The following is a 23,567-nucleotide window of genomic DNA, read 5'->3' on the forward strand; positions in this document are numbered from 1 at the left end:
CCTATAGCCCAAATTGAAACCAAACCTCCAAGCCTAAAACTGAAAGCCCAATTGTCACGCCCCGAACCCGCAAGTGGGTCCCAGGTGTGAATAAAGTAACCTAACATGTCTCTGTATCAATTAAAACATATATGATACATCATACAAAGAGAGTCCAACCCCGTGGGTTGAATGGATGCCCTATATACATACATAGAAACGTCCATACTCATCAAAATACACAGCGGAATATGGTCTTTCATACATAACTAGTGTCATACCAGAGTTTATACTATACAAGCTAGGATATACATTCCCATATTACAAAACATACCCAGGTGTCTACCCAACAACCTAGATACTAAAACTCGTACCTAAAAGGTACTAGCAGTAGCTTCGACAACCTTGCTTCCAAACGCTAGGATGCTACTTACCGCTACCAGAAGGCCCTGAAAATATTGTACGTACATTCGGGGTGAGACGCCTCTTAGTAAGGAAGAAAATAGTTTATATCAGTGTGTGACATACTAGTGTCATTTTACATACTTCATAACACTATACATACGATACAGTTTGGAACAATTTGTACAGTTTCATACAATTACATACAGTTCCAATATTTTCATAAAACCATTCCAATTCATACGATACCCAAAACATACATATGGTCAGTGTCGTAACACTAGTTCGCAACTACACTTGGTCACCTCGTCTTACAGCGATTACATTGCTACATACGCAACTAAACTGCGACAATCAAGGCCCAACGGTGAATCTATTGCCTCATACGCAACTACACAAGGTCACCTAGTCTCACAGCGATCACATTACTACACATGCAACTACGAAGATCTACGACTCAGGCCCAATAGTAATTACATTGCTACATACGCAACTACACAAGGTCACCTAGTCTCACCCCGATTACATTGCCACCTGCAAAACTACGCTGCGACGACCTAGGCCCACAGTGAATCCATTGCTTCATACAATGTAGCATATAGCTCACATCACTTCGGTAACCAACCGAAATTAGACTGGTGATGTTTCACACCCTCAGATATAGAGTCGGACACTCTTGCCTATGGTAGTCAACCAATCCATGGTACAACGTACGGTAATTAGCCGCCATATAACTGTTTCGGCGTACGGTAATTAGCCGCCACTAGCCGATTTTATAAAACCTGGAATCATTTTGGAACTCACGTCCCTATACATTTCAGCGTACGGTAATTAGCCGCCACATAATTGTTTTATAAATATCTGGAACAATTTCATACATCCATACATACCACACTTATTTGATTTACAGCAAATCATATCAATTACAATTTCAAGTATACAGTTTATGCAAATATGGATTACGGTCACCTCAATAATACAATTTTAACACAACTAACAGATTTCCAAACAAAATAGAGATGATACCCGAAATCCCCAATTTTCCCGAAAACTGTAACCCAAAAATCCCGCATTTTTACCCGATAGATTTCCCTAAATAAGTAGTCAAAACATACATATGATCGTAGCCTACAGGCTTACCGATCCTGATTTCAAAAATGGACTAATATAAACACAATCCCCTTACCTTAACCCGAAATCCAACTACGAACTCTACGGTCCTCAAAACTACGAACCGAGACACCAAAACCTATAAACCACAGTACAATACATACTTACAATCTGTACTTCTACACATAAACTGAATCAGAAACAAAAATCGAGCCTTACCTCAATTTTAGCCTGAAACCCGAAAATGCTCGAAACGAGATTCTAATCCGTAGAAGTTGTAGAGAATCCTTTCACGATCCTCGTGGTAAATTTTATTTCCCGATTCTAGTAACGATCGGTGAAGAAATCTAGAGAGAAGGAGTAGGGAGAGTTTTAGAGAGAGAGAGAGAGAGAGAGAGAGAGAGAGCTTTTCCAAAACTTAGCAATGAAGCAAGCCAAAAATATCCTTATAAAGACCTTTGACCCGAGAGGCTTCGTTGACGAATTGGTGTCCTCGTTGATGAAGTCTTCAAGGATTTCATCGACGAGGCAACGATTTCGTCGACGAACCCTGATATTTAAATTTTCCTGGATCTCTATGCTTTTCCTCGTTGACGAACCTCTAAATTTCGTCGACAAGAAACCTTCTGCCTTCGTCGATGAATTATGGCATCGTCGACGAAGTCTGCAGAATTTCCTTTTTACCCCTCTTTTAAATAATTAACCCGTACAACACAAATCGAGTTCTTACACCAATCATAACTCCAAACCAATGGAGCCCCAATTTTTTTTTTTATTTGAAGCCCACATCTTTAAAACAAATCCGGCCCATGTCTCAAATTGGAGCCCCTATCTTTAAAACAAACCCAACCCATGTCTCAAAAGAAGCCCGAACCGGCCCACTTTTAAAATCGGCCAACTTAGTCTTTTTAAAACACCTGAGGCCCAAAATTTTTTTAACACCCTAGGCCTCAATTTTTAAAAGACCTTGAGGCCCAAAAGTTTTTTAAACATCCCAGGCCTCAATTTTTAAAACACTCAAGGCCCAAAATTTTTTTAAATACCCAGAGCCAAATTTTTTCAAAGCCTACGCATCTTAAAACAAAGACCTAGACTCTCCGATCCAAACAAAGCCTAGGCCTAGGTCAAGCCCACGCGTGCACAACTGAGGGCCCACAAGCCCATTTCTTAAACTATTCAAACAACCAACACACTGGGTTGATTCACCCTAGTCAACCCAAACCCAACTCACTAGGGTTCCGAGCGAGTTGACTCGCCTTTAACACCATTCGGATCATAATAGCAAACCGAACACCTAATCAGCACACAACCAGCGATTCAAACCTCTGATTAGCACACAATCACATATCCAAACCAAAATTAGCACACAACATTGAATCCAAACTCAAAATTGGAACACAACACACAAGAAATAGAAAAGGGGAAGATACTCATCTTGTGGTGCGAACCACAGCTTCAAACGAACCTTATCCCGTCACCTTGCACACCTGTAAAAAAGGAAAAACCAAAGAAAGGGCGTGAGATTGGTCAAACATAATAGAAATAGAGAGAGACGGGGTAAGGAAATAGGGAGAAACAAAGGGAGAGAGAGGTAACACAGAGGAGCGAAGGAGCCTTAGGGGTTCCCAGAATCTAGATCTGGGAGCACCAACAAAGCGTAGGAGCTTCTAGGGAACCGAGGGCTTGTGGATCAAAGGTTAGAGAGAAGGAAAGAAGATCCAAAGAGGAAGAAAAGAGGGAGAAAAGGGGATTAGGAGAGAAACAGAGTGAGAGAGAGGAGAGAGTCCAGGGAGAAAGAGTGAGAGAGAAGAAAGAGAGAGAGAAATGGAAAAAATGAGAGAAATAAAAAAATGGGGCTTCTATATTAGAGGGGTTAGGGGCCACGTGTCACATCCGGATGGTGACACATGGCACAATCCGGTCCAAGCCTTCAAGGGGCGACGTGGTCCAACAAGGACCGTCTGATTTGTGTTTTCTCTAGATGATTCAGATCATGCCACGTCACTTATCATCAATCATCTAAAATTGTAGGAAATTTCCAATTGCAAATTTTTGTATCCCAACATCCTCAATTTTAAATTTTTTATTCATAAAATCCCAAATTTTACACATTTATTTTCATGAAAAATACATATCAAGCAAATCATTAGACATTGTACTAAGTACCGTATGCTTGCACACTCTATTAGGATGCTCCCAAAATTTCACTTTTTGTTTCAAAAATTATTTGACCCATCTACAGGTTTAGAACCAATCAAGGCAAAAGTTATTCCTAATAGGTCTAGAGTAGAATATCCCTTTCCTACCATTGTTTAAAGTATAACCACTAAATGTCTCAATTCTGAACCTATTAGGAAAAATTTTGATATAATGAGCGGTGTAGCATTCATGATAAGTAGAAAATAATTTTATCAGAGATTTTTGTAAAGATAAACTAATAATTGGATTAAAGAAAAAAAAAATAGTAAGAACTTATCAATTGAGGTGTGCATAGCACAGCTTCTATAATAGATTTTGGCCCTTTAATATGGTGTAGAAGGCTCATCAACGTCCGCCCCAGGATACAATAGCCTTTCGATCAACGTGCACTTATTGATCAGTAGACAAAAATAACTCCAACTAGTAAGACAAATAGATAGATCACAACAAGCACTTTGAAAGGAAATCCATATCATAAACGAGGACATCGATTGGAACACATTGAATGGGAAATATATACAAACACAGATGGTCAAGATTGAGGTCACAAAGCATAGAAGCAGTAGTTTAGGAAAACATAAAGAACCTTGATCTTAGTTTTCAGTGGTCAAGTGAAATAAATTAAATAGTGTCTAGAGAATTAAAGAGACATAACAAAAACTAAAGAGATGGAAGAGCGTTTATAAAATTAATCACAAAATTAAAAAAGAAAAACGAACGCTAACTCTATTTAAGAATACCATTGGACAAGAAGAAAATCAAAACAATAAAAGTGAGTAAAATTCAAGTCCACGGGGGGACTCCCCCTGGGTGCAATGTATATGTGTGTTGCACTTGGTTAAATGTTTCCAAATCAAGGCTTCCTAGAAATGAATACGCAAGGCCTCATCTTGTATGTGTGTGGGGGAGTCTAGTGCTTACTTGTTCACAAGCCCAAAGGAGAGTTCTCATATAATTTTGCTCCCAGCTCTCCTATACAATCAATATAGGACAAGATATATAAGGTTTTTTGAATACTTTACACAAGGCACACTTTTTGTGGAATCCAATTAAGGTCAATCAAACCCCTTCACCAACCCCAAATCATTCTAGGGCAAGCTATCCACTTTTTATCTTTTTTTTTGTGCATCAAAGTTGCCTAAGTCTCATTTTAGGATGGTAGCAATTTATCAAATAGGGAAGTTGCCTAGAACACAACATTCACTTTCATTCCCTTTGCCAACATATCATACAATTTATTTTTAAATTCCTGAATTTGGAGATATGTTTTTTCATTTGTCATCTTGTGGTGCAGGAATTTGCTACAAGAAGAATTCTTGGTTCCAACTTCTTATGTGATATAGTTTTTGTTGAAATTTTTTCATATTTCCTTGACAAAGTCATACTTATAATAAACATCATGAAACTTATTCAACAAAGTATAGAGAATATAGTTCTTTCACCCCTCTGTGTTCATAATTTCGTTCGAGTTAAAGTTAATGAGTCTCTAGAAAATATACCACTGACAACGATTTCAAGGAAAAATAAGATTTTGCTTTTCAATGCTTGTAATGGGTCCCATCAAAACATTCTACACATGTGAGATCAGTTAGTAGTTTCTCTGATGTAGGATTGAAGGTGACCATTTTGGTTTTAAGATCATAAGAAATTAAGTTGTATTCATATAATAACCAAATAAAACTAGTAAATGACTAATGTAGAGAATCTGAGGCGTGGTAGAACCACTGTCCTTAAAATCGATTTCACGCACATGGAGAAAGTCTCTTGGTGCAAATAGTCACAATGTTCACAGTCTCAAAGATTACTCAATAATGCTCAGATTTATGTGCACTCACAAACTCCAGAGTTTTAAAAGTTACAGTATTAGGTTACCCAAGGTAGAAGAAGGAAAACAAAGACAAAGATAAGGTGTTAGAAAAATAACAAGTTCACTACTAGAGAACGTAGACTACTACTTGATGATGGGGAGACTAAGAATGTAAGAAGATAAGAAAGATGTGTGCTAGTTGTGTTTTGGAAAGGACTTAAGGTAGTTTATTTATAGGTTGCATAAAACAATAACTTCCCACGTTGGTTACTACATATGAATAATGGTATTTGATTGCTCAAATACCACCACTAATATCTAACTATTGTAGGACAATAAAAAAATAAAACTGTTGAGATAGCATTAAGAAAAATTGTTGCCATTAACCAAAAAATAAATAAGGAAAAAAATTATTAGAATTTGAAACATCTCCAACAATAATGGCATAACAAAAAATGACATTTGAGATTTGGGAGGAGCATTACAATGATCACAATGTGACCTTTGATTTTTGCATGGTGAAATAAAAGTGTGCATAAAATGCTTCCTTCACTCGATTTTGAAACAATCAAGGAATGAGAGCAATGTATATTTGAAAAATGATTAAATTTCCAAGACATAACAAGTTATCTCAAATGAAAAAAGTTACTCTATGGAACAACCAACAACCTGCCAATTATATTAGTGGGCGTTAGACCTGACAAAGCGGATCGGATCGGATAATCCATGGCGGATTAGGCGGATTATTGGGTGAAAAAATCATAATCCATATTCAACTCATTTAAGCGGCGGATTGATGGCAGTTTGGGTCAGATAATTTATGGCGGATGTCGGATAATCAACTATTCTCAAATATAATTTTATTATTATTTTATTAATAATTTATTTCGTGTCAAAATAATTGAAGTCGTTTTCGATATTAGAATTTGTTAAATTGTAAAATAAAAATCAATTACAACGTAAAAAATTATTTTACCTAGTAAGTATGCCAGTATGGTAGAATGGTATAATAGTTTCAACATTTCATTGATGAATACTATAATCCCAGAGCTCATACTTATTATTTTCTGTAAAACTAATTTGTGATACATGCTTAATTATAGTATAAATTTTAATTATTGGGGAGCAAAGGAAAAAGCCTGGACACTTGTTCTTTTGGCATTGGTTTGTCCACTGTTAGTATAATTAGAAAGAAGGAGAGGACTCTCCATTTGGCATAATTATGCATTTTTTGCAGATCTTTGACATAAGTGCAGTTACATGTGCTTATGATTTATTCTAATTGATGAACTGCTTTTGTTCTATGGTTCTCCATTTGCATGCTAAGTTTCACTGCTTGAATTCATTATTACAGATAAATCTTTATCTTGCAAAGAGTTTTAGTTAGCTAAGATCATGAATTCTTTTGGCTGCTGAGAAAATTTATTCAAACAAGAAATTTTTGAGTCAAAGCAGAGAGTTCTAATTATTAAGCTTAAAGGAAAGAAATATCCATCTGAGTTTTCTTCCTATATAAAATAACATAAGATTTCTATTTCCCCTCTTTCTTTCAATCTCCCTTGGCAATGAAAGAGAGGTAATGCAGTAATCATTTGCCCCTCACTACACAGCAGAGGTTTTGCAGTGCTGACTCTCATCAGTTTATAAGTCTTATTTGTCTAGATTTTTACCATTTATTTGTTGGGGATAAACCTGGAGCAACAATCACATACAAAGAAAAAATAAAGCACATCCACACTGAAACACCGGATTTACGTGGTTTGGTTGAATCTGACCTACGTCCATGGGAGCACATACTACTGCACTATACGGGAGAAAAAATACAAGGAGGAGCCACTGCTCAACTCTCTCTCTCTCTCTCTTCTCTCACTCTTACTGCAACTCTCTGTGCTTTGCTCTCTGCACACGACACAACTCATACCTCTCTCAGCTCACTCCTGCACACACAATTTTCTGCAACCCACACTGCTACTCTCACAATGCCACACCTCTCACCTACACATATATATATATATACAGAAATGGGGGAGTAAAATCAAAGAAGGTAGGCTGCAGATCTGCAGAGGTTGGTGGCCGCCGTTCTTCAATGTCAAAGGTGATGGTTGAGCTGGTACGGCTATCGGCGACTCCACACCTGCAAACTCAACATTATTAATTTATTTTCTCTGCTTTAGGAAGCTCCTAAATAGGTACTTCATCATAACATGAAGGTTCAGATTCTCAACTGAAGGAGCATTGGGGGTTTGAGGTAGTGTTTTGCTAGTTGCATAACCCTAGAAAAGAAAAGAAAATGAAAGCAAATAAGAAGAAAATCATAAAGGAAGTATTAAAAGAAACTAAAAATTTGTAACGAAGTAAGTACCCATAACTTATTACGAAAGCAGTGTGTACCTTCAGTGCATTTGTGCACATGCAGAGTCGTAGAAAGCAAGATTCGAAGATCGATGACCACAACCAGCACAAGTGAGGGCAGCGGCGTGGCTTGGGTGGTGTGACTGGTGTCGAGCGACAGCAGCGTGGGTAGTGCTGGTCGTGCGCATGGCGTCTCCGGCAGGAGTGCAGGAGGGCGAATGGGTGGTGAATCACACGATTACACATGTGTGTGTGTGTGTGTGTGTGTGTGTGAGAGAGAGAGAGAGAGAGAGAGAGCTTATGATGGGTGGCGGTGCAAGGAGAAGGGAGGGGCCAGGTGCTGTGCGCGTGATGGAATAAGGGCTATGGAGAAGGGGCTGAGGGCAAAGGCAGGCGACCAGGCTTTGTGCGAAACCCTGAAGAATGAACTATGAAATATGAACTCATAAACTGATTTCTAAATTCTAATTCGGTTTTGAAATTGAAAGTTGGCGAGGCCAGCTAGCAGATTGCAACTTGCAATCTGGACTTACTAGGCTTACTTGTCGGCTGCTGCCTAGGTTCTGGGTTGGGCTTCATGGGTTTTAATTCTTTAAATATTTGGATTTTTTTAAAGTGGGTTGGTGGATATACTTCGTATAAACCCAATTTTGGGGATGATTGTAAAATTTAAAATTATATTCAACTCATTTAACAAATAGATCAGTTATGAGTCGATTAAAAAGGGTCGGATTCAGTTCAGATAAACAGATTTGTATTCATTTTGTCAGATTTAGTTGGCGTTAGTAAAATTAAGCAATAAGCACTGAATGTTGAATCTAATATTAAGTATGTGAATGTTGGGCATTAGTAAAATTAAGCAGATGTTAGTAAAATTAGGCAAAAAGCGCCAATGTTGAATCTAATTTTTAATAAGAAGCAAAATGAATCCACTATATACAGAATGGTTTAGGTTGTTTATAAAGGTCTCACTATGAGTTTTTTTTTTTTACTATTTTAATTCCGTAAACATTTTGATGATAACTTAAAAAAATAAATAATATAGAAACAAAAAAATTGTTCATTTATAAATAAAAATAAAGGTACATAGTTTTTTTATGTTCAAATAAACAAAAAAATTGTAAAAAAAAAAACCTGATAAAAAGTCAAAATTATAATTGGAATTATATTTTTAAAAAACTGTTTCCTAGAATATCAATAAATAAATAAATAATAATTTTATGTGTATTGCACGAACGTAAAATATCAAATTCAAACTACCGTTTGATGCCCCATCCCTAAGAAATCTTTTAACATCATAATCAACCATCGTTGTCATCATCATCATAATTTTCTAACTTCTTATTCTTCTTCTTCTTCTTCTATATCATCGAAATAAGGCTCTAAAAGGAAAAAAAAAATATAGGAATTTGTGTAAATGAAAAAATTATTCATTTAGTTAAACTAGTCTTGATCTAGCCCGAAGAGTCGAACTACCAATCCTTGGGAATTTGGGTAGGCAAATAACATTATTTATCTCACTCCTATTCAAATTTTCATTAATTTCATTATCTCTCATATTCAAATTTTCATTTAATTTTTTTTTTCTATTTCATTCTATTATTATACAAACCAAAGATACCGATAGGGTTACTTTCACCATAATTTTACTTTTTAATCTCTTCAAAAGTCCATGTCAACTTTCATAAAATTATATATAATATCGATACTTTAAGATAGCTATACGATCTAATTAATAATGGACGGGACCCACCAATTAAAGTAAGAAAGGTGGGTATATGCGGCAAAAGGATAGCCCTTTTTATATATATAGATGGAACCCGCTGCGGTCAAACCAAAAAAATAAAAATAATATTACTTAGATATTATTGTCGGGACATTTTTTGATAGTAAAAATCAAAATTTTTTCTCTTCAAGGAACAGTTTCTCATTTCAAAGTACTTTTATCTAACTTTGTTAGCACGAACAGTAGGGCTTCTAATAAGCTTTCGATAAAATATCTTTAATAATTTATCAGATAAATTATAAATAAAAATTAAATTTAAAATATTGAAATTCACAGATTAGACGAAAATTGATCCGAGTTTGACTACAAGGCCCATCCGTCGAATAGATACAAAAGTCGGCATTATTGATTTGATCGAGCGCAAAGATAGAAGAGAATTTAACTGCAAGATCCACTCGTTGAACAGAAACAAAAGTCGGTATTAGTGATTTGAGGGTGCCGAATGGAAGGACTGTGGCCAACGGATCATCAAAATCTAATTCATTCTTACCATTTAAGTAAATTCAACTAGGTATATATATATATATATATATATATATATATATATATAAAATCTCGTGCGCGTGTGTACGAGTGTTCTAATTAAAGTGGTCCTCCTTGGCTGCTCCACATTCATTCACTCGCATGGTGGTACACATGGTCGTCCTTGGCTGCTACTTCGCCAGCTGGTCGTGGATAAGATAAAATAAGCAAGCTGTAGTAGCCTCGCCCCACTGTCTCATACCTAATCTCAAATCAAAATAATTAATCTAGAAACACTTTAACCTTTTAATAAAATATAATTCAGACTCTGATCAAAGTCAGAGAAATAAATGTGCGGGGGATAAGATGTTCAAAACAGCAATCGTGTGATTACGACTTCACCATCCATTTATGTATATAAGTACAGGCATGAACTTCATCCATTCATTCATCTCTTTCTCCACAACACCATGGTGCTTCCTCTCCACACCCCTCTTCTGCTATTCTTCGCTATCTTCAACGTGCGGTACGTGAATGTCGCAGCTGCGACATGCCACGCGGACGACGAGGCCGGGTTACTGGGGTTCAAGGCGGGCATCACTGACGACCCGTCGGGCATGCTAGGGTCCTGGAAAACGGGTACCGACTGTTGCACTTGGGCGGGCGTCAACTGCCGGGTGGACAATCGGGTCACGACTCTGAGTCTATCCGGGCAGCCCGACAAGCCCAAGAGCTTCTTGACGGGTACGATCTCCCCGTCCCTCGTTAAAGTCCAGAACTTGGACGGGATTTACCTCCAAAATCTCCGAAACGTTTCGGGTCCCTTTCCCAGCTTGCTGTTTTTCTTGCCCAAACTCCAATTCATTTACATCGAAAACAACAAGCTCTCGGGTCAGATTCCCAAAAGTGTCGGTAACTTGACCCAACTCGGCGCCCTAGGTCTGGCCGGGAACCTGTTCACGGGACCCATACCGAGTTCAGTCTCCGAGTTGACTCAGCTGACTCAGCTCAGGCTCGGTGGAAATCTTCTCACCGGAAGAGTGCCGGACGGAATTCGCCACCTGAAGAATTTGGTACAGCTGAGTCTGGATCGAAATCGATTAACCGGTCCGATCCCTGATTTTTTCTCCTCGTTTTCTCGGCTCCGGACTCTTGAACTCTCTCACAACAAATTTTCCGGGGGAATTCCGGCGAGCATTGCCGATCTTGCGCCCAATCTAACTTACCTTGAGCTAGGCCACAATGCTCTGACGGGAAAAATTCCAGATTTTCTCGGGAATTTCAAAGCACTCGACACGCTTGATCTTTCCGGGAACCGGTTCACCGGAACTGTTCCGAAAAGTTTCGGAAATCTCACGAAAATTTTCAACCTCGATCTTTCGGATAACTTCCTGGTCGACCCATTTCCCGAAATGAACGTAAAAGGCATTGAATCGCTCCACTTGTCGAACAATCGGTTCCATTTAGGAGAAATCCCTAAATGGGTAACTTCGTCGCGAATCATCTACTCACTGAAGCTAGCGAAATGCGGGATCAAGATCAAGCTTGACGATTGGAAGCCGGCGCAGACGTATTTCTACGATTACATCGATCTTTCGGACAACGAAATATCGGGCAGTCCGGTTTGGCTCCTGAACCAGACGAATTTTCTGGTGGGATTTTGGGCCGCCGGCAACCAGTTACGGTTTGATATGGGGAAATTGAGATTTGGAGAGACGTTGAAGTATTTGGATTTGTCTCGGAATTCGGTGTATGGGAAAGTGCCGAAGGCGGTTTCCGGGCTGGAGACCTTGAACGTTAGCCATAACCACCTGTCCGGTGAACTTCCGGCGACGAAGTTCCCGGCGAGTGCGTTTCTGGGCAATGATGGTCTCTGTGGTTCCCCACTACCTGCTTGTAAGTAGTAAGAATTAAAAGAATGCAGTATCATGCGTGTTTCTGGTTTTTACTTTTTTCAAATAATGAAGTCCAATTTTAAGGTTGGTTTGATAACTTTGATAAGGGCTTCTTAATTTAAATGTGTAAATTTGGTATTATTTTTCTTTTTTATTTTATTTTTTTGTCAACTGTAAGATGATTACAATGCTCTTATTTATGTTCTTGATTTTTATTTTAGTATTGTTGATTTTTAATTTGTGTAAAATAAAAAATTATAATTCTGTTATAAATGAAATAAAAAGAGGAAAAATAGTTTGAAAGTATAGAAATTCAACAGTTTAGTTTTTGAGTAAAACATGTCCATATATAGGCAAATACATTGACATCCTAAAGACCACATAATGAACCATTATGTGGGCATACCAAAAGTTGTAACCTATTATCTAAATAGTCATCTATATAAATATACATATTTTACAATACTTTCCCTTGGATGACTATATAATATGAATATGCCTCGTTAAAACTTTCGCTAAGGAAAGTTCTGTGGGACAAAACTTTAACGAAGGAAAAAGACTATAATATTCATACTTCCCCTAAAAAAATACAATCAATTAAAAAATATCTTTAAATTGTCGCATTCCAATGTTATGTACATATTTCTTGAAAATTGAAGTTTGCAATGTTTTTGTGAATAGATCTGCTGAGTTGTCACTTGAACGAATTTTGCAAATATCAACATCTCCTTTTTTTCAAAAGTTTATGAGTATAAAAGAATTTTGGTGAAATATGTTTAGTTCTATCACCTTTTATGTACCCACCTTTGATTTGTGCAATACATGTTGCATTATTCTCGTACAATATTGTTGGTGTGTCATTCTCCATTGATAATCCACTCGTCCCTTTAATGTATTAGATTATAGTTCTTAACCATACACATTCATGACTTGTTTCGTGAACTGCCAATATTTCTGAATGGTTTGAAAAGGTAGCGGTGATCGTTTGCTTTACAGATCATCGTAAGATAGCGGTATCACCACATGTAAAGATATATCTTGTTTGTGATCGAGTTTTATAAGGATCAGAAAGATATCTAGCATCAGCATATCCTTTAAACTCTGACTTTACTCTCTTTGGGTAAAACAAACTCATATCAGATGTGTCGCGGAGATAACGAAGACATGTTTTATTCCATTCCAATATCTCTAAGTTGGTATACAACTAAACCTTGCGAGCAAATTTACTGCAAAAATTATATCTGGTCTAGTGCAATTTGCAAGATACAATAGTGCTCCTATTGCACTAAGATAGGGTACTTCAGGACTAATGATTTCTTCATCATCTTCTCGAGGACGAAAAAGATCATTTTTCACATTAAGTGAACGAACAACCATCGGGGAGCTTAATGGATAAAATTTATCCATATAAAATTGTTTCGAGATTTTTTCTATATAAGATGATTGATGAATAAGAATTCCACTTTCTAAATGTTCAACTTGAAAACCAAGGCAAAATTTTGTCTTCCCAAGATCCTTCATTTCAAATTCTTTCATTAAGTAGTCAGCGGTCGTTGAGATCTTTTATGGAGTTCCTACTATGTTTATGTCATCAACATAAACTACGACTATAGCAAATTCAGAATTTATCTTCTTAATGAAAACATAAGGACATATAAGATTATTTTCATATCAAATTTTCAACAAATATTCACTTAGATGATTGTACCACATTCTTTTGGATTGCTTCAATCCACTTGAAGATATAAAATGCCTCACTGGCTTTCAAGAAGGGTGTAGAGACTCAAAGAAATTATAATGATTAAATAATAAAGAGGGAGAAAAAGGAAATTGTAAAGGGGGTCGCCGCGTTCGTCAACGAAGTGGCTTATTGGGATCGTCGACGGGGACACGTGTCTCGTCGACAAAAAGATATCGAAAGGCTATTTTTTCCGCTCTGAGTTTCGTCGACGAGGAATAGGCATTCGTCGACAAACTTCCTTTGTTACCTCATCAACGAAGTGACGTGGCTCGTCGATGAGTGTAGGTGTATAAATAGCCTAAACTCGATTTTTCTCTTATAAATCACGCGAAAACCTCTCCCCGCCCTCTCTCTCTCTCTCTCTCTCTCTCTCTCTCTCTCTCTCTCTCCTATTCGTCCATTCCTCATTCTCTCTAAGATTTTGGGCTGGATTCTTGTTGGTTTGACCATCTGAGGCCGCCACGACCTGGGAAAGTTCTCTTCAAGTCTGATGGAGTGGATCGCTGGTGGGGTTAACTTGGATTTCATCTCAAATTCAGGGTAAGACTTTTTATTTAGTATTTGTCTTTCCTACAGTTATAGGAAATATAGTACTCGAAGAAATACTGAAGTTTTGTTCAGGGGAATATTGTTTTCAAGGTGTTGAACGCAGGGTCGGCTCCACAATATGGGGCCCTAGGCGAATGATTTCATATCCGGATTCATATTTTCTCGTTGACATAATTAAATTTCAAAATTAACACTAACTATAAATTGACAAATTATGTAAACAAATAAAAATAAATTTAATAAATCTATAGAAATAGTAGATTGAAACAATATAACCTGATGATTATTATTGTTGCAAATCGATTGGCGAGCGAGACTTTAGAGATATCGGATTCTTGCCGGATACAACGCTCTAACCTCAAAGCTTCCAAAATCTAAGAAAAAATAGAAGAAAAAAAAATTTTAAGTAAAAATAATAGAAAAATAATATACAAACATTGAAATCAAAATTAGAGTTGATGAAAATAACAGAGAATCGGAGGCTTGAAGATGATGAACACAATAATCGGAGCAAAAATCATAGAGAGACCAAGAGATGAAAAAAAAAATTTTAGAGAGACTAAGAGAGAGAGATGTGAGTAATAGATAATTTGAAATATAATAAAGTTGTTAGTTAGGAAGTATAAGATTTGAAAAAAAAAAAGAATTAAATTGTATTTATTTTATATTTTAAAATATAATTTCATTTATTTGTTAGTTGGGAAGTCAATTATGGGAATAGAGCATAATAAATAATATTAATATTATTTAATTAAAAAAAATTTTGGGACCCAAAAATTATATTATTATATTAAGAAAAAATTGAGGGGTCCCAAAAATTTGGGGGCCCTAGGCGGGCGCCTCAATTGCCTAAAGGTAGGGCCGCCCCTAGTTGAACGAGGAATCCTACGGGTGTAGGACTAGACGTTGTAGGGGCTTTTCAATAGTCAAGTAAGGAAGTAAACTAAAGCAGTAATTTTCCATGAAAATCATTATTATTTAATAGAAGTTTAATTTTTCAGAAAACATGTATTATATATGAGTATATTTGTGGAAATGTATATTTGTGAAAATACTGCTATTATACAGGAATATGTATTTTTAAGTATGAAATGTCAGGAAATGTGATTTCAGAACAGAATTCATGATTTTATTCAGTTTGTGTGGTATGAATATTATTTTACGTAAATTGTATTATGTTAAGTCAATTTTACAGGAAAAGCATATTTGCAGTTATTTCAGAAATAACATGATAATATAGTAAACCATGATTTTAGAATATATGATAAATAATACATTTATTCATATTAGTATGTATGTTATGTTCGGCGCAAGGCCGCAGTTATGTATGTTATTCGGCGCAAAGCCGCAGTTATGAATATATTCGGCGCAAGGCCATAATTATTTATGTTATTACATAATTTAGAAAAATGTTATCAATTTATTTACGTTAAACAATATATTATCATGTACGATATGTTATTAGAACTCGGATGATAATTTAGAACAATTTCAGGAGCACGATATCGTAGCTATATTGTTTAGTTCAATTCAGACTTGTGCTAACTGTCCCTACTAATAAAGGGGGTGGGAGATGGATAGTCGATGTGGCTTTCAGTGTAGAGTTGTAGACGTCCACCTGACAATTCGAACCAGGGTCTGGCGGGCCCATCGTACTTAAGGACATTTTTGACTCGGTAGTGGTCGGTCAGCCATTGTTAGGTCCTGCCTTCGGGCTGCACAACCCATCATTGGGGGTAATACATGACATCAGCTAACTATTCATCCTAGATAAATTTTAGAACTACTAGTTGTATCAGATGAAATTATATGCTTACTCAGTTATGATATTATCAGTGTTTTCAAGTATGTGACATGTATAGTATAATTATTATAGCACGTAAATATTCATGTTACCACACAACTGTATTTAGTTTATTTCCCTTACTGAGAGGTGTCTCACCCTAACTTAAACCATTTTAGGGAACCCAGAAAGACCGGCGGACTGAGACTGTCGTTAAGGCAGTGTTTATTACCCCGCTAGGAGGGTGAGTCTTTTTGAACTAGGGTCGGTAGGTTTGATGTAAGATCCTAATTTTATCTTTTGGTGTTTTGAGGATTGTATATATACATTTACAGTACATGGTGAGAATGTAGGCAAGTCTGGTATATTGTGTTACATGGTTGGGTGGATAAAATTTATGTTTACTATTGCTTAGGTTTCTGTTGTATATTCCCGTTACCCACGAGTTCGGGTTGAATTTGTTATGTTTTAAGTTAATGATAATTAATATGGTTGATTATGTAGTAAATTAAACAGGTCGTTACAGTTTGGTATCAGAGCTTAGGATGTTAGGTTCTGTAGACTCTAGAATACAGCAGTAACAATATCAGAGTATAGGATAAGGGAATTTGGGGTCTGATTTTGTAGTCTAGATGCAAGACTTCCGTGATGGTTTTTGTGTTTTTCCTGGGATGACGATTTAAGGAAAATCATGGTAAACTATTGTCGGGTTGGGTATTTAGGTTGCAGGATTGAATCTTGAATTAAGATTAGGGGTGATGAATTAATTAAGAATATAATATATTGATTAGATGATATGTTATGGTAATAGGGTCCTAAGCTAAGTTTATTATCTTTTCAGGATGGACCCTAAAGGTAGTAGCACCCATGCCAGTGGTAATGAGGGTGTTGGGCCCTCAGGCGCTGTCGGTGGTGATTCATACGCAGTACTGCGCAGCATGACACAACAAGTCATGGCTGAAATTGCTAAGAACTCTAGAAAGCAGGGTGGTCCATCCGCAAGCTATGTTAGTTCGATTGAGAATTTTATTAAGATGAATCCTCTAACTTTCTCAAGAGGAATTGATCCTGTAGTCGTTGAAAACTGGATATAAGAGATTAAAAAAGTGTTTGCAGTACTGCAGTGTACTAAAGAGCAAAGGGTGCTGTTTACTGCGTATAAACTGACTGAAGAGGCCGAAAGATGGTGGACGACAGTGAGACTCCTGGAGCAGCAGAGGACACTGCCTATAGAGATGACATGAGAACGATTTAAGAAGATATTTTTCGATAGATATTTTCTAGCCTTGTCCAGGGAAGTTAAGATAGAGGAGTTCCTAAATCTGAAACAGGGATAGCAGACAGTGTAGCAGTACGCGGCGAGGTTCATTGAGTTATCTCGCTTCGCCCCATACATTATTCTAGATGAGATGAAGAAGGTAAGACTTGAAAGGGGTTTGAGGAGAGAATTATACAAGTAAGTGTCGATACTGAAATTGTAAGATTTTGCCGAACTGGTAGACAGGGCAACTATGGCAGAGGCCGAAGATTGGTTGGAGGCTGAGGAGTAGAGACAGAAGAAGAGATCCACGTCGTTTGGTTCCCAGCAAGGTCTAGTCGGGGTTCGTGGAAGAGGGGTGGCTACTACAAATACTGGAGGTAGGAGTCGGTGAATCGTGGGTTTCAAGGTATGCAGTCATTCCCAGCTTGTCAGAATTGTGGGAAGAGACACTCGGGGGAGTGTCGTGCCGGGCATGGTATCTACTATCGATGTGGGGAGTCGGGACATATGATGAGAGATTGCTAGGCTCATATTGGAGCTTCTCCAGCTCCTAGACCTGTTCGGGGAGGCTATCAGGCGCCACGTGCTAGCAGAGGAACATGCTCCAGCTAGAGTTTTTGCTTTAACACCGGAAGATGTTGAGACAGCTGGCAACATGGTGACAGGTATGGTTAGCATACTTTCCTTTAAAGTTATTATATTATTTGATTCAGTATCCACACACTCATTCGTGTCTATGAAGTGCACTAAATTATGTGGGGCAGAAACACAATTATTAGACACCGAACTCTTAGTAACTACACTGACCGGGTCAGTGGTGAGGTGTAGTAGGGTGCTCCGGGGTTGTCCAGTGGATATACAGGGGAAAAATTTGTCTGTTGATTTGATAGTGCTGGACATGCACAAGTTTGATGTCATATTCGGTATGGATTGGCTAGTAGCTAACTTTGCCAGTATAGATTGTCGTTCAAGAGAAGTGATATTCAGACCTCCAAAAAGATTAGAATTCAAGTTTATAGGGTTGCGAGTGCAATCCCTACTTCAGCTAGTTTCAACCATTCAGGCGAGGAGGCTACTCCTGAGTGGTTGTCAGGGATTTGTGGCCTTTGTGAAGGAAATGTTGGGGAATTAATTGAAGCTCACTAGTATGTCAATAGTAAAAAAGTTTATAGATGTGTTTCCAAATGAGCTACCAGGCTAGCCACTTGATCGTGAGGTAGATTTTCCTATTGATCTGCTTCCAAATATAGCACTGATTTCTAAAGTACCTTACCAAATGACGCCAACAGAGTTGGTAGAATTAAAGAATCAGTTACAAGATTTGCTTGATAAGGAATTTATACGACCCAGTGTATCTCCGTGGGGAGCTCCAGTGTTAATTGTGAAGAAGAAAGATGAGTCCATGAGGATGTGTATAGATTATAGGGAAATTAATAAGGTGACAATTAAGAATAAGTATCCTCTACCCCGTATAGATGATTTATTTGATTAGTTCTAGGGTACACGGGTGTATTCTAAGATTGACCTTAGATCAGACTACCATTAAGTAAAGGTAAAGGCAGAAGATGTATCGAAGACGGCTTTTTGGACTAGGTATGGGCATTATGAGTTTCTTGTTATGTCTTTTGGTCTGACGAATGCTCCTACAATATTCATGGATTTGATGAATAGAATCTTCTACCAATATTTAGATCGGTTTGTTGTTGTTTTTATTGATGATGTACTGGTCTATTCAATGAGCTATGAGGAGCGTGAGACTCATTCGAGACAGGTCTTACAGATGCTCAGGGAAAAGAAGTCGTATGTTAAGTTCAACAAATGTGAATTCTGGCTCGAGAAGTTTGTGTTTTTGGGGCATGTTATCTCAGGGGATGAAATTTATATGGATCCTAGTAAAATTGATGCGGTAGTGAATTTAGCTAGACCGAGGAATGTCTAGGAAATTATGAGTTTCTTGGGGCTAGTTGGTTATTACCGTCATTTTGTTGAAATATTCTCAGCATTATCAGGGCCTCTGACGCGACTAACTAGGAAGAACGTTAGATTTGAATGGGACAACAGCTGTGAGCAGAGCTTTCAAGAATTGAAGCAAAGGCTTGTCACGACACCAGTGCTGATCATCCTATCAGGGGGTGAGAGATATGTTATCTATAGTGATGCGTCCTTAAAGGGACTTGGTTGTGTATTGATGCAACATGACAGGGTGGTAGCATATGCTTCCATGCAATTGAAAGAGTATGAAAAGAAATACCCTACCCATGATCTTGAATTGGCTGTAGTAGTACATACATTGAAGATTTGGAGGCATTACTTGTATGGCAAGCGATGCAAAATCTTCTTTGACCATAAGAGTTTAAAGTACCTTTTTCACTCAAAAGGAACTGAATATGAGGCAGAAAAGATATTTGGAGCTTATTAAAGACTTTGATTGTACTATCAGTTACTACCCAGGAAAAGCAAACGTGGTAGTTAATGCGTTGAGCAGGAAGACTGTGGGACGAACGCTGGTAGCTATAGAGATTCAGTATCCGATCATGATGGATTTAGAGAGACTCGACATAGAATTGGTTGAGGGTGATCCTCAGACATGTATTGCCAGTTTGGTGGTGCAGTCTACTCTGCAGGAAATGATTAAAGTTGCTAAAAAAGATGATCCAGAATTAGTAGAGGTAATGGTCAGAGTACAGAGTGGTCAGAGAGAGGATTTTTGTATTACAGATGACGGAACTTTGCGGTTCTGTTTTAGATTATGTTTTCCTGCTGATGCTGATATCAAAAAGACTATTTTAGAAGAGGCTCATAGGTCTTTATACGTAGTTCATCCCAGCAACACGAAAATGTATAGGGATCTGAGAGAGTCTTATTGGTGGAGTGGGCTGAAGAAAGAGATTGTCGAGTATGTAGCATAGTGTTTGACGTGCCAGCAGGTAAAAACTGAGCACCAGAGGCCGGCAGGCCAGTTACAACCACTTTTTATCATAAAGTGGAAATGGGATCATATATCTATGAATTTTATTTTAGGGCTGCCGTCGACATTGCATGACTAGAATGCAATCTAGGTGATTATAGATCGATTGACTAAGACCGCCCATTTTCTTCCTATCAAGATCAACTACTCTCTTAACCGACTAGCAAAGATTTATATTCAAGAGATAGTTCGTTCTCACGGACTGCCAGTGTCTATAGTGTCAAATCGAGACTCGTGTTTCACGTCACGATTTTGGAGGAGCTTGCAAGAGGCTCTGGGGTCTCAATTATCTTACAGCACGATGTTCCATTCTCAATCAAATGGGCAGACTGAGAGGACAATTCAGATATTAGAAGATATGCTTCGAGCATGCGTGATGGACTTTGGGGGTAGTTGGACACAGTTCATGTTGCTGGTGAAGTTCGCGTACAATAATAGTTATCAGACCAGCATTGGTATGACACTATTTGAGGAACTTTACGATATGAGATGTCTTTCTCCTTTATATTGGGATGAGATGGGTGAGCGGCGAGTTGTGGGACCAGAATTAGTGCAGCAAGCGTATGATAAGGTTCAGCTCATCAGAGATAGAATTAGTGCAGTTCAAAGCCGAAAAAAAAGTTACGCCAATAACCGCCATAGGAAATTGGAATTTGATATTGGTGATCACGTGTTTTTGAAAATAGCTCCATTAAAAGGGGTTATGGGATTTGGAAGGAAAAGTAAACTTAGCTCTAGGTTTATTGGCATGTTTGAAATTCTAAAGAAAGTGGGGTTGGTTGCCTATAGGTTAGCTTTACCACTAGTGTTGTCTAGGATACACGAAGTATTCCATGTTTCCATGTTGAGAAAATATGTCTCAGACCCTTCTCATGTAATCAATTATGGTGAATTAGAACTCAGTGATTCACTAGTTTATGAGGAGGTACCAGTACAAATTCTAGATAGGAAAGAACATGAATTACGTAGTAAGAAGACTCCTCTAGTGAAAGTCTTGTGGAGGAATCACATAATAGAAGAAACTTTTTGGGAACTCGAGGAACATATAAAGCAGAAATACCCACAATTGTTCCATGGGGTTCATTTATAACCAGGTAAAGTGTATGTAAATTATGTAATGTTTCTTTTGCATGTTAGTCAGTGTATGTACTAGTTTAGTTAGTAACTAGTCTTTTGGTTTTGGGAGAATTTTTATTTTGTATATGTAATCTCCCAAAACTCTGAATGTAACCACGACATTCCTCTGCCATAAGTAAGGGTAAATAATAAAATAAGTAGATTGGTTGTAACGACCCGAAGAATAATGATATTTAAATAATAAAGATGAAGGAAAATGGAAACAGTAACAGAAGGAGACAGCCGACTTCGTCGGCGAACGCGACATTGCATTTTGGAGGTGATAATTCTAAGAGATTTCCTAGGCCTCGTCGACGAACACAGGGGTTTCTTCGACAAGGGTTCTTCAGGACCTCATCGACGAGGTGCCATCTCGTCGACGAGAAGATACCGAGAGAGGATTTTTGGGAAATCTGAAATTTGTCGACGAGGGTACAGATTCGTCGACGAACTTTCTATAGGACTCGTTGACGAGGTGACGTGGCTCGTCGACGAATTCCGCAATATAAATAGTACAAAACTTCGGATTAATTCAGAAATTCAACGCCGCTCTCTCTCCTATGACCTCTCTTCTATGTCTCTTCGATTTTGGTCCCGTCAGTCGCCGGATTGACGATCTAAGGCCACCACGACGCTCCTAGCGGAGTTCTCTTCAAGTCTGTTGGGGCAGATCGTCGGTGGGATCAAGTCGAATTTCTTCCTAGAATCAGGGTAAGGTCTTTTAGTTAATTTTTGGTTTGCTGACAGTTGTGGAAAATGATGTAGGCAAAGAAATATTGATATTTTGTTTTGGGATTTATGATTCTCAGGGTGTTGAGTGGAGAACCCTGCGGGTGTAGGGTCTGTCTCAATAGGGGGATTTTAGCAGAAATCAGGTAAGGAAAATATGCTATGCTAGATAGTTCTAAAATGATTTATAGTATGAAATATATATATTTTTACTAGGTTATTCTCACAGTAGGACTATATACAGTTTATTAATTATGAATATTATGTATTAAATTACTGTGTGGCTTGATAATATAAATATAATACAGAAACATGTTTTACAATATTTTCATGGTATGTTTTACAGAATATACAGCCAGTGGAAATATTTTATAGTAATTACAGAATACCATAATTATACAGTTTTCAGTACCATGACTTAGAGATTACAGTTCAGTTCAGAAATACAGTTGACACGGTTACAGTTTATTTCAGTGTCATGGTTAATACAATAATTTTAGAATCATGGTAAATCAAATAGTTGCATATAGAAATATATTATATAGTATCAGACCCTGTCGGACCATACAGCAGAGCACGGTACCGTAACTATAAATATTCAGTTCAGAGTGCAACCACCTATTCAGATAATACGTGGTAGTAGGTCGATTGTGCCCAGATGTGGATGGGCTCCCCATCAAATATGGGTTGAGAAGTGGCAGATATGACTGAGGAAGTATAGTGGTTTACCTTGGTCGACTAGCCTGGGTAGATCTCGCTTACGGGCCGCACAACCCTGTCATGAGGGGTTAAATCATGACACATAGTTATCCATAGGGAAGTTTTCAGTTATTATTATGTATATACAGATTTACAAAGACAAAGAGTATATTTATATATATTAAAAGTATTTTGAGTAGAAACCTAAAATACAGATATGTTAAGCAACATGGGAACGGTGATGGTTTCTATTACTTGTATTGTGCTTACAGATTCAATTATATATGATTATATAGCAACAGATTTTCATAGTATTGTAACTCATTTGCCACACACTAGCAATAGTATATTTCGTCTTACTGAGCATCGTCTTATCCCAATAAATTCATATTTTTTAGGTGATCCAACCGGACGAGCGGGTCAGGCTCGCAGGTAGAGTGGCTTCTGTGCTGCCCTATCAATAGAGTGAGTATTTTTTGGAGTATTTTTGTATAGCCCTAGCCCAGTTGAGGGTATTTTGGGGAATAGTCGTACATGTATATCTTGGGAACATTTTAGCACTTTGGTATTGTATATAATTACATATGGTTATGTTTATTTGATTTCTTCTTCTCGCTGCTTAGGTTGATGGTTGGGTTTAGTTCAATTTGGTATCAAAGCATTATAAATTTCATGGTATAAAAAAAAAAACCCCCAAGTTAAATAGCAGGTCGTTCCACTAGTTATCTT

At 37.6% G+C, this 23,567-nt stretch overlaps 1 protein-coding gene across 1 annotated transcript; it reads left to right on the forward strand.

Moving 5' to 3' along the window:
* Positions 1-10,387: 10,387 nt before the first annotated feature.
* Positions 10,388-12,212, forward strand: LOC131161304 (LRR receptor-like serine/threonine-protein kinase GSO1). The gene has a single exon (XM_058116962.1). The coding sequence runs from the start codon at positions 10,568-10,570 to the stop codon at positions 11,999-12,001; it is 1,434 nt and encodes a 477-aa protein (XP_057972945.1). The 5' UTR covers positions 10,388-10,567; the 3' UTR covers positions 12,002-12,212.
* Positions 12,213-23,567: the final 11,355 nt, after the last annotated feature.

The sequence above is a fragment of the Malania oleifera genome, chromosome 8 (assembly GCF_029873635.1).
Source record: "Malania oleifera isolate guangnan ecotype guangnan chromosome 8, ASM2987363v1, whole genome shotgun sequence".
Taxonomy (NCBI): domain Eukaryota; kingdom Viridiplantae; phylum Streptophyta; class Magnoliopsida; order Santalales; family Ximeniaceae; genus Malania; species Malania oleifera.